At 34.7% G+C, this 12,902-nt stretch overlaps 1 protein-coding gene across 4 annotated transcripts in view; it reads left to right on the top strand.

Moving 5' to 3' along the window:
- Window positions 1–12,902, top strand: part of LOC121729747 — a 29,926-nt gene that overhangs the window by 370 nt on the left and 16,654 nt on the right. For 3 of the 4 annotated variants that reach the window (XM_042118367.1, XM_042118364.1, XM_042118365.1), the window contains exons 1-3: window positions 2,467–2,756; window positions 2,846–3,188; window positions 8,773–8,846. In XM_042118367.1, coding sequence (XP_041974301.1) covers window positions 2,583–2,756; window positions 2,846–3,188; window positions 8,773–8,846 — 591 coding nt within the window. In that variant the 5' untranslated portion in view covers window positions 2,467–2,582. Of the gene's footprint in view, window positions 1–2,466; window positions 2,757–2,845; window positions 3,189–8,772; window positions 8,847–12,902 lie in introns of those variants that run through there. The other variant, XM_042118366.1, reaches the window with a different exon arrangement.

The raw sequence follows: 12,902 nt of genomic DNA, 5'->3' as shown, positions 1-12,902 counted from the left end.
ACTACCGCTGGTCGTCTATACGCGGGACGCGCGGGGGTCATGTTATGCGGCATAAGCGGCTATCTGCCATATAGCTTTTTCTACGTTGAGATTGTGATTTAGATGTCTCAATTTACTTTTGCAAATTAGTATTGTTTATTATGTTTATGAGTACCTATTTATGTTAATTCTTATTGTTAGCTATATTAATTGACTTCTAATTTGTTACTGTTATTTTTTACTGTTTTTTCATGTTCAGAAAGTCCAAAACGACTTTTTAAAGAAGTTGAAAGTTTCCAGAACATCATCCAGAACATAAGTGATTTATCGAGCAAAATACTGTGTTGCCCGATGAAATTATTGAACATCTTATAGAAAACCTTGATGTGTCACCGATGAAGACAAATGAATATAAGTTAACTTTGTAAGATAAGTCCCCATGATCTGAATACTCTAGGCCAGTCACACCAGTTCACTCTCAGTCTGAAATATAAAATGATTTTGAAAATTTGTCGATCTCAGCAAATTAACAAATACGCCAACACCCTCAGAATACAGTTCATCACTTCAAGTCCGCCGCGTCCATTATCAGTATTAGATCAAAATATTATATATTCTTTTTTATTAAACAGATACTTTGATCTCATATAATCTATGACCTGCTTGAGTTTATTAACTCAAACAGGCCGTCGAGTATATTGTCCCCCTCAAACTTTAAATCTTCTATAGACAACACCATTGATGCTTCTTCGGCAGTGAAGGCATCAAGTGAATGTTCTACGCCTTCCTCGTTAAACGGTAGAAAAAGACGTCAGTTAAATATTGATCTAAAGAAAAGGCGATTGAGAAATAAAGACACGTGTATTGATACGAGACGTAAATTACGACAAAATTTAGGTAAACAATTACATCAGTCCAGAAATGGTAAATTGCAACCTGCGTAACATCATATCCCGGCATTTGCAAGTTCTCGCGAAGTTTTTCTATTAACTTATCTTTGACCGGTTTTGGGATCTCTGTGATCACGAGAAGCAATTGAGAAATCGTTGAAATAAAATTTCATTTTGTGTTCTGAAGAATCGTATGCACCCCTCCGATGGTGTAAAACGTCCGGCGATGCTTATGATGTTATAATGAACCCATCATGCTTACAAGTGCCAAGTACAAAGACTTAATAAGCCTCTGCCTAAATTATAATAATTTACAACATAGTTCCTGTACTGATAATGATACTGAATAATTTTTAAATTAGTTTAAAATAATTAAAGTATTGACACAGAATTTCATTTTTGTTGTGAGAAAATACGATTTTTACGAAAGTAAATGAATGATTCCTAAGTATATCCATACTAATATTATAAATGGGAAAGTATGTTTATTTATTTATTTGTTTGTTTGTCCTTCCTTCACGCTCTAACGAAGAAACAAATCGTATTGTTTTTTGGCATAAACTTAATTGAAAGGATGAAAAGTAACATAGGCTACTTTTGGTCTTGGAAAAACATCATGTTTCTAAGGGAGCTTACGGGAATATTTGCAATTTACGCGATTTTCAAATTCTACGCGAGCGAAGCCGCGAGCAAAAGCTAGTATTTCATATTTTAACTCCCTTCTAAATCGTGTACCTTGCACCGAATCGACAACGTAGAAAAAGATATCTACGCAATTATGTTCTGAACTTGGGGTGTTTAAGATGTAAAACGTTTAACTACATATTTTAATAATATAACTTACTTTTAATAATAATTTTAATAATATAAAGTGTTACACTTTACGTAGTTACTGATAATCGTACTAGTAATCGGTAAAAATACTTCAATAAATATAATTTTTAATTCCCACGTAGAAACGACCAAGTGGTAGTTAACTCAGTTGTCATATTTTCAAGCGCAATGTAGATGCAGACAACTACAATATCTCGTAAATTAAACATAATTAGAAGAAATTAAATATACATGTGGATTCATTAATAAATAATGAAACAATGATGAAAATTTCAATAAATTTGATCGGAAATTGACAAAATGGGAGCATTTTTTCCTATTATGCGCTCTCCTGAAAAGTTGCTGTTTTGTAGATGACTCTTTTTACTTTGCACCCGTCGATATGTGCTATCAGTTATCACTTATAAAATATATCAGAATAGATTATAGTGGTCGTGATTATTTATTATAAATTATAATATTATTCTCTTTTGTTCTCTTTGATAGTCGTATCAAGTGTGAACTGGGAACTAGAGGATTGTACATTTTATATTTTAAGTTCTTTGATTGACTTCTGCGTAAAAATTTGATGATTAGGTATTTTAATTTTATTGGCGTCGATTATGAATGCGTATCATATTGGGATAATACAAAAAAAATACAAGTTCTATCGTAATTCGTAGGTACCTACATAATATTTTGTGTGTAAATCTTGTTCTTGTGACATTAACATTATCTATGGTTTTCCTATCATTATTCATTACTTCCACTCATGGCATGGCAGTGTACGATTGTCATCATATTATTGTTTATTTTGTAATTTTTTACATTGTATTTTAACTAAATGAATAATACATTAGTTTTCACATCGTCAGGTCCACCAGATCAATAAAGAATAAAATGACTGATTCAAATTTGGAGCCGGTAAAGGAAGAAAATATTGTAGAATGTCGCGCTTGTTTACAAGAAATTAATTCAGATTCTACATATTACAATTTGTTTGATTGTGTGGGACAGCAGGAGCAAATGGGATCTACTATAGCGGAAAAATTGTCCAACATTGCTCATATTGAAGTAAGTATATAGAAACAAGCTTTTGTCTGTTGTCATGAAATGGTTTTTTTTCAATATTGATTCCGGCTAACTTTAACCTTTTATTATAGATATCAGATGCCGATGAACTTCCAAAGGTTATATGTGACATGTGCTGTACGTTATTACAAAGTGCTCACAGTTTTGCCGTTACTGTTAGAAAAACTGATGAATTGCTTCGGCAAAAATTTGCAAATGTCCAAAAAGAGTCTGAAATTGTATGGCCAAAACCGATTCAAATCAGTAATAACATAGATACACATTATATTCCACATGCGGATATAAAAGAAGAGGTGCTATCTGAAGATGAATGCTTTGCAAAACAAGATTCTGATGAACATAATATTTCAAAAGTGGAAATTAAAGTTGAATCTAATTCACAAGACCGTGAGCTAAACATACCCATAGATAATGGTAAGTTTTATAATTTTTAAATAGTTGTTTGTATTGTCCAAGATTGCAGGGCGATCGGACACAACCTATTTTCTCATGGATGAAACCTTAGGTGCTCAGTAGTGTCTCATGTACTCAGAATACCTGTGAGTTTGTGAAGCTCTCTGAGTGGCACCAGGTACCAATCAACAAAGGTGCTTAACTAAAAATGAGAGCTAAAATAAAATTCTTATGGCTGATATTATTATATAACGGCTTGCTATTTACTTGTGTGTGTGCATGAATCAGTTTCAAATACCATTCGACGATCCTATACATATATTTTTTAGGACATGATTATGAACGAGTGTCGTTAAGTGTCGGCCACTTTTCATTGACCAAAACGTTTCTCAGATGCTTTAAAGCTCCACAAAAAATAAATGAACTTTACTTATTTTTACATGTCCGACTTTTACATATTCCCCCTTACTAATAAACGCTGTATAAGCTTTGAATAGTTATACAGTGTTTTTTCTTCTTCAATCCCATTAAAAATGTCACTTGTGTGACAGGAACAAAACACTGTATTTAACTATTCAAAGCTTATACAACGTTTATTAGTAAGGGGGTTTATGTTGTTATGTTAACTACTACTGTTTCATCAGTCAGACAAATTATTCAACCGGGTGTATGAGCGCATGCATGTCAGGGTTCAAATGTATAAAAAATACTCACTATGGAGATGAGTGACAGTCATTAAATTTTACCTATTAAAATGAGTGCACTTTTGGTTCAAGATTCCATAGCGATCAGACACAACTTATTTTCTCTTGGATGTAACCTAAGGTGCTCAGTAGTGTCTCATGTACTTAGAATACCTGTGTTTTTGTGAAGCTGTGACACCTGACCTGGTACCAGGTGAGAAAGGTAACTAAAAATGAGAGCTATTTAACTTAAATTCTCATGGCTGATATTTATAATTTATATAATATATTTTGTAGGACATGATTATAAACTAGTATCATGAAGTCTCAGCCACTTTTTATGGACCTTTCTCACATGGTACCTGGCCAGGTGTCACATGGAAAGTTTCACAAACTCACAGGTATACTAAGTACATAAGACATAACTGAGACCTAAAGGTTTCATCCATGAGAAAATAAGTTGTGTCTGATCGCTCTTGGGTCTTACTCTATAGGCCTCTTGGATATCTCTAGTGGCGCGGCGAGTGGCAGATTCAGGCAACACGTGGGTGTCAGAGTGCGATCAGCTGTGAAATACGGTTTACTAGTTAAAAATGAAAACACATTGAAAACGTTAAAAAGTGCTCTGAATAAGGAAAATATAGGCGGTACGAGGTACTGTTGTGCTGTAGGGTGCAAAAATTCCCAATCTCGAATTCGTGAATTAACATTTTATTCGTTTCTGAGACGGAATTGGGAAACGTATCGAAATCAACATGCCGATTATTAATCATGCTTTAAATCTCGCATGAATATTTATAAAATATCACGTGCAAGATATTTTTAATATCATTGTTTTATGTATAATAATATATTGCAATTGAAAAAACGATGTAAATAAAATTATTGTCGGTTCAATATTTATTACTAATTCCTTCAATATTCACTTTCACATTTATAATATTATCATACTAATTTACTAATAATACATATTATAAGTGCGAAAGTGTCTGTCTGTTACCTCTTGACGCCTAAACTGCTGAATAGATTTTACTGAAATTTGGCATGGATAACTCCATAATATATTCTTATGAGTCCCGAAAAAGGACATAGACAGTGGCGTAACTATAAGATCCGGGGCCCGTAGCAAATTGATGGGGCTCTATCAGTAAAAATCGTCACGTTTATAATTAACAATATTATGTACTTAAAAACTTTTGCCAATTTGGGTCGGGGGCCCGTGGCATTTTGCCAGCCCTATATTTACGCCACTGGACATAGGATACTTTTTGTCTCGGGAAAATGTACGGTTCCCGAATCCCGCGCGGTTACTCCGTTGTGCAAGAGTTATGGCACAACGGAGTTGCGGGCGTCATCTAGTAAATTTATTATATTACATATTAATCATAAAAATCAAACAAAAATTTCTTTGATAATGAAATGTATCTGCCTTTTTACATTTTTATTTTGCATGTATGGTTGAAAAGTTGCTGAAAATATATTTGTTTAGATTATTCAAGACATAGCTCCACTTTCACGTCGTACAGTCGATTATCTACTCCGGTCTGTGGTATTACTTTTACACGGATGATTCGTTCTCCATCATCATGGATTTCGAAGACTTCATGAACATGATTGCTTTGGAATTAGTTTGTGCTCTATAATTTTTGATTAGGTAAATAACCTGTTTTTAGTAATAAGTAATAACTAAGAAGATGATCTTACAAATAAATAAGTAAAAAATCATATTCAATGAATTTGAAAGAATATTTCTTGATCGTGTATATTTAAGTAAATATAGCTTTCGATAAGTACTGATTTTCCGCGGAAAAAGTCTGCGGAAATATTATGAAGTCCACAATCAATAATGATTTGGCTCATTACTTTTTATTGTGTTAAAAATATAAACAATTACCAAAAAAGGGCAGTGACTTGTATGATAATCATATGAGAAAAGCGCCCGTGAGTTTCCGGCGTCAACCGACCCGCGGCGTTGCCGTAGCTTGGCAACGATATCCAAGAGGCCTATTACACAGGACAGTTTGAGTCTGTAAGGGCAAACGTTTTTGTTGTTTATATCCTGTAATTTGTTACTAATACTAAGTCGTTTGTGATAGTGAAAACCATGGAAGAAGAAAAATTGAAGTGTACAATTTGCAAACAATCTGATGGTAAATTAATATTATATACCGATAATACAATAAAAAAATGTAAACAATTTTTAAAGCAGCGAGTAATCCATAACCTAAAATACAAAGACATAAAATTACCGGAGGATTTGTATGGCAATGGTTACCATCGGGAGTGCTATAAAAGTTTTACTGCTTTACCAAAGAAATATTTATCTGCCACTCCAGAATATCCAATAAGTGGTAAAAATATACATGTTTTGAGTAATTCTGAAAATACATCATTAGCATTGACACCACGGCAACCGAGTAACCTTAGTATTAACGATGATCCATGTGCGCAATCTACCTCAAGTCAACAAAATAATTTTACAGCTCTAGAGTCAGGTATAGTCTCAAACTCAAGTCCAGCGAGTACTAGGCCTGAACCTATTGCAATATCTGAAGTATATCCAAGTATAGAATCTATTGATGAATTAGAATCAGTTGAGCCAGTGTCATATATTACTGAGGAACCTAGTGCGACTTTTGAATGCTATAGTAATTCCTTTACTCATAGTAATTCATTTGAATGTGATATGACAACTGCTAAAACTCAGACATGTATATATTGTGACCAAAAGACAAAAAGGTGTAAACTAAAAAGACTACCGTTGCATGCATGCGATAAAAGCCTATTTTTAACGAAATTGAATAAAGAAGAGAAAATGGGAGAATTAATTCAGAAAGTTCAAGAAGTAACGGATCCAACAATATATTATCACACAAACTGTAAATTGAAGTATTCCTATAAAATATCGGTGAAGAAGAATACAGTTAAAACATCTAAGCGTGAGCTTCGCAAACACCATAAATCTGTTTTTGACGAAAACATAACTAATGATGACGAGGATGATGACTCAAATGGACAGTATTGTGATTGGATGAATGATGAAAATTGTAATGATTTTGTTGATGATTAAACGATGATTAAAAATTAAACAAATACTTGCTGTTAATTAATCATAGTATAATATATTCCGCTTACTGGTATATTTTTAGAATAAAATAAAAATAATCTAAGTATATGAATCCATATATCCCTTGGTCACGACATCACGCGTAAACAGCTGGACCGATGTTACTGAAATTTGGTATACTTTGAGATACTTTGAGTCCCGTGAAAGAACATAGGATATATTTTGTTCCGGAGAAATGTACGGTTAGGTACTGCATAATATACTTTTATGATTTGCGCGTAAGCTATTCAATCTATTTCGATTGGAATTTGGTATGGAGATACTTTGAGTCTCAGGAAAAGACAAAGGATACTTTTTAATTCTATCCCAGAAAATGTACGGTTCCCGCACAATATTCTTTTTTAATCATTTTTGAGGAAATTTGCCATGGAGATACTTTTTTGAATCTCGGGACAAGGAATACTTTTTGTCCCGGAAAAATGTGCTGTTCCCACCCAATATACTTTTATGATTTGCAGCGCGTAAACTATTCTTTCGATGTACGGGAACAAATATAAACAAAAGTCCACGCGGACGAAGTCGCGGCAACAGCTAGTGCCTTATAAAACTAAATAGCTCCCAATCTATATTAATTATCCAAAATGCATTTCGGATTAAAGTCTATTTATTGTACAAATAAATAGACGTTAAAATTAAAATTAAAATTGGAAAAGGGAACTGTACACTTTCCGGGATAAATTGTATCCTATGTCCTTTCCCGGTGCTCAGAGTATAATAACATACGGTATCCATACCAAATATTAGCATCATTAAAATCGGTTCAACGTGGTTTGGGCGTGAAGAGGTTACAGACAGACAAACATTTTCACACGTTCTAAGGATGCTGAAATCTTGGATTTAAAGTAGTGAGTATTTTTAAAACATTTGAATTTTTTACTCGGACACGCATGTGCATGATACCTATACGCACTGTAAGTACATGAGACACTACTGAGTACTGCCATGCTAGCATACGCCAACGAGATATCTCACTCTACACGTTTTCTCGATGTTAACTGGTTTATCTCTTCATCTCTATTGACCCTAACATGACATACATTTTTTCTCGTACGTCTGTCGTCAAAATTAGAGATAATTTTGTATTTTTTTATATGTGCTATTTTTGTCTATATACTAACGAACTATATACGAACGAGAAATTTATCTCCCGAGTCTCGACGTATGCATGTTAGCGAAAAAGAGATATATATCGATATCGACAATATCACTACGCTCGAGAGTGAGATATCCACGAGATATCTCGTTGGCGTATGCTAGGGGGCTGAGCACTGGTTTCATCCATGAGAAAATAAGTTGTGTCCGACCGCTCTGGGATCTTACTTTAATATAGGCATTCAATTTAACTGCATACAGTAAATGCAGCTAAAAGTTTTATCTCAAATGTGCTGTAAGTACTCTGTACAATATAATGCACACATCTAAAGTGGAACAAACATGCTGCGTTTCCGTGCTTGGCAAGGCTTGACTAGCGTCCACAAGTACAAGCGTGTAAAGAGAGTATTTGGCTTGGCTTGCGTGAGCTTGTGGACGCTTGTATCCGGTCCGGTGTAGTGTCGGATTTTGGACACAGATCAAAGGGCGCTTGCGGCGCTTGTACGTAATACACTGACGCATTCACAAACGTGTAAACGACTTCCAAATGCCAAGCGTGATTTGTGGACGCTCGTGCCTTGTGGATGCTTGTCAAGCCTAGGCAAGCATGGAAATGCAGCATAACAAGGGTTTGTTTTGTATGAAATTGAATTCAAATGAAATAAAATTTTCATTTTATTCATTGTTTAATTTTGTTTTGCAGAAGAATGCAGGTTAGACAATATGCAGATAGAATACTTAGAATCTGTAAATGATGAAAGCGTGGAGCCAAAAGAGGTAAGTAATCATATATTTTTTCCACATGAAAATTATCCTATGTCCTTTTCCGATACTCGAAAGTATCTCCATACCTAATTTTCTCAAAATCGGTTCAGGTTTAAGCGTAAAGAGGTAACAGACAGATAGACACACTTTCGCATTTTTAATATCGACGGTGGAAAGGCAAAAGTTACCAAGCGACACTAGGGGTTAAAAAAAAAATTATATATTCGGAATGAGCGAATTTTTCTCTATCGATTAGTCTAAGTCCCATGTCTCTACGAGCACTTTTGATGTCGCTTAGGACACTCCGTAGCAACGGGTATTTTTCTTGTTTTCGGCGACCAAGCGATAACATTTCGAGACCTAAAAGTAGGTATTTGGCAAAATAAGTGGCGCTTGGTAACTCTTTACCTGCCGTCTTATTTATAAATTGTGTTACATACTTGGATACATATTACTGCAATAATTATTTAATTTTAAATGTGGTTAGCCCAAACAAACACTTGACGCGTTGTCGCTTGTCCCCGCTGCGTCATATCATACCCAATATGGTGGATAGTAACGGTTTTATCGATCAGTCGTAGTTTCACTGTGGTTTCACTGTCGCTAAGGTAACATTTAACAAGCGTGCGCGCTCTCGCGCATTCCTCGCGCACTATTTTGTGTGATACGACACTTGGTATGTATTGAAATTATTTTCAAGCTAATTTGCTTTCGTTAATTTTTTTGAGTTTTATTAAAAAAATCTTTTAGTTCAACATGAATCGCAGTTGGCGAATATATGACATAATAGGCCGAGCTTTTTTAATTTCGGGTGTGTAAAGTAACGATTCGGCATCGGTAAGTTCGACTTATATTAATATTTTATTTACTTATTTGGATATTTCAAAATAAGTAGGTACGTTACCACAACGTGTTATTTTCTATTTTTAGCACGAGAAAATCCCAGAAACAAAGGGCCGGTGTAAAAAAACAATCGGAGAAAGTTTGCAAGTATTTTTCTGAACCAAAGCCGGTAAAGTCCTATTTTGATTTATTGTATGGATTTAGGTACATATTGGATGTGTGGATGTTTGTTATTCATTCACATGAAAACTACTGAACGGATTTGGATGAAACACTGTCAGATCCTACTTCCTACCAATATTATTATAAATTATAAAGGCGAAAGTTTGTATGTATGGATGTTTGTTACTCTTTCACGCAAAAACTACTGAATGGATTTTAATGACACTTTACAATAATATCTATACTAATATTATAAAGAGGTAAACTTTGTTTGTTTGTTTGTTTAATTGTAATGAATAGGCTCAAAAACTACTGGACCGATTTTAAAAATTCTTTCACCATTCGAAAGCTACATTATTTACGAGTAACATAGGCTACTTTTTATTTTGGAGAATATAGGGTTCCGTAAGATATTTCAGTTTTTCGGAAACAACCAGAAAATTTACTTATTTTGTGTACGCTGCCTAAACTTTATTCAATTTTTATTCAATTAAATACACTAAATACATTATTGATTATGTCAGCATAATTATTACGATTTTAATTTTAAATGAATATTTTCGAAGACATTACAGATTTAAAAATTGCGGGACGTAAGTAGCTTTTGCGGCAGTACCGACCAATGCGGGCCACGGGTAGTAATTAATATAAATTATTTAAAATCAAACTATTGAATCGATTTTAATCATTTTTTCAGTGACTTAGGCCATAATTTCATTTATACCCGTGCGAAGCCGGGGCGGGTCGCTAGTACCTTATACAGCAGAATAACACATAGGCTACAATTTTGACCGACTTTCAAAATGGAGGAGGTGTTATGGTCGTTCTTTTTATTTTTTTATGTTCAACGATTAATCCACCGTTTGTGAACCGATTTTCAAATTTTTTTTTGGTGTAATAGGGTATCATCCCAATTTGGTACCATGTTCACAAAAGTGGTGACCTGATTTAAAGATCCATGAGTAATCGAGGGAACTTCTTATATGGAAAGTGGAAACATGGTGACTGCTGACCTCGGTTTCGTAAGAAGTATTCTAAGTATATGCTACCAATAAGTAAGATTTTGCACCGATGTATACCATGATTCGGAAGGTGCTGAGGGGACTCCTGCCTCCTTATAGATACAAGTTTGGGAGTTTCGGCGTTGTTTTAAGGACGGAAAGCATAATATGTACACTACCATTAACCATCTAATATATAAAATTTTCGTGTCACAGTGTTTGTGAGCGAACTCATGCAAAACGGCTCAACCGATTTGACCGATTGAGCGCTCGTACCGCAAGTTTTCCGCGCTTTCTTGTAAATATTGCCGAAACATGTAATGTGCACTGGATGAAAGTAAAACTTAAAAAAATGCCGTTAAGTATAGTTCTTATGATTATATATCTGTCTGTCTCGCTTTCACGCCAAAACTACTGAACCGATTGTAATGAAATTTTGTACACGGAAAGTCTAGAGCCTGTGAAAGGACATAGGATACTTTTTAACTGGAAAAAAGGGTTCTAAGGGGGTGATGTGTAATTTTGTTAAAATTAAGTTACTTCCAATAATTTATAATAGATGGCGCTGAATGTCACCTAGGTCGCACTAGCAGTAGTACGAATTCGTTTCTATGAGGTGGTAAGGATCCTTTCATGTTGTTTCACTTTCGAGAAGATTACGAAGTTCTATGAACTACGAACGTTTGAAATGTGACTTCAGTTTTTACCCCCTACGCAAAAAGAAGGGTGTTATAAGCTTGACGTGTCTGTCTGTCTGTAAACATTAAACTTTGAAGTATGCGTACCGCGTAAGCAACTCTGTCGTGGAAATTTTGTAGCAATGTAGCCTATGATGGAAACGGGAACCACGCTATAAGCTGATGTCCACGCGGACGGCGTCGCAGGCAACAGCTCCCGTAACCCGTAGCGTGATGATAATAATATATGAACGCTGTTAGGCATTCATGTACTAACGAACAAAAAATCACGTATTGAGTTATGAATGCAGCTATATTAGATGATTTAGAACGGGACTGCATTCAAAATTCAACAAAAAAAATGTGGGTTAGTACACAAAAGCGACCATATAGCCTATGTGTATGTGTATATTCATTCAGTAGCTTTTACCTGAAAGAGCAACAAACATAGATACAGCCTCACAAACTTTCGCGTTTATATGTACTCGTGTTATTAATAGGATAGGTTATGAGATAAAAAAAATATTATTTTCAGGGTGATGAAATTTTGGGAGAAATTTCAACAGTGCAAACGCCTACTGTTTCAGAGGAACATGCATCTGTTGATGAGTCGGAAGTATGTTATCCAAATTATATCACAGAACAACTTTTAAATGAAAAAGAATCGTTTTCTCCTGAAGTCGTTGCCGGACCATCCGCTACTTTTGTAAAATCTAGTAATATCCTACAGAATCAGGGAGAAGATCAACGCTCTCTTGCAGGAAACGATTATATTTTGACCGAAATTGGTGATCATAGCGAAGATCTGACGCACAATGAACAACTGTCGAGAATTACGAATATTAAAAGCTATGGTAAAAATATTGAAGAAAATTTTATTGAACCAATAACCCTTACCGCGAACACCTGTGAGTTCAGCCTTCCGAAATCACCTGCAACAAACTTGGATATTAATTCTGATACTACCACGAATTACCATTTGACTACACCTGATAGTAATGCAAGTCAGCGCTTGCAGCAAGCAAACGCTGACTCTATAAACTCGAACATTGCAGAATATTCTCAGTCGACTGATCACAAACTTTCAAAAGAGGTCGTAAACGAAAAAGTAAAATTGATAAGAAGTATATCGATTACTTATCAGATGAAGATTTTTCAACTTTTATGGACTGTGATGGAGCAGATTCAGACGAAATTGTGTTGTTTACCGATACCGAAGACGAAGAAGTCATAGACAAGAATAAAAGAGCCTCCAAAAAGAAGAAAAATAAGGTTGCCAGAAAAAGACTGAATGAAAATTTTACCGATAATCCAGAAGAAGTTATAGGAGAAGGATTAAAAAAAAAGAGGACGAACACAAAAAAGGAAAGGTCTCGAAGGATAAG

The sequence above is a fragment of the Aricia agestis genome, chromosome 8 (genome assembly GCF_905147365.1).
Source record: "Aricia agestis chromosome 8, ilAriAges1.1, whole genome shotgun sequence".
Taxonomy (NCBI): Eukaryota; Metazoa; Arthropoda; class Insecta; order Lepidoptera; family Lycaenidae; genus Aricia; species Aricia agestis.
Note: the sequence above shows the minus strand (reverse complement) of the source record. Positions and strands in the feature narration are given on the sequence as shown.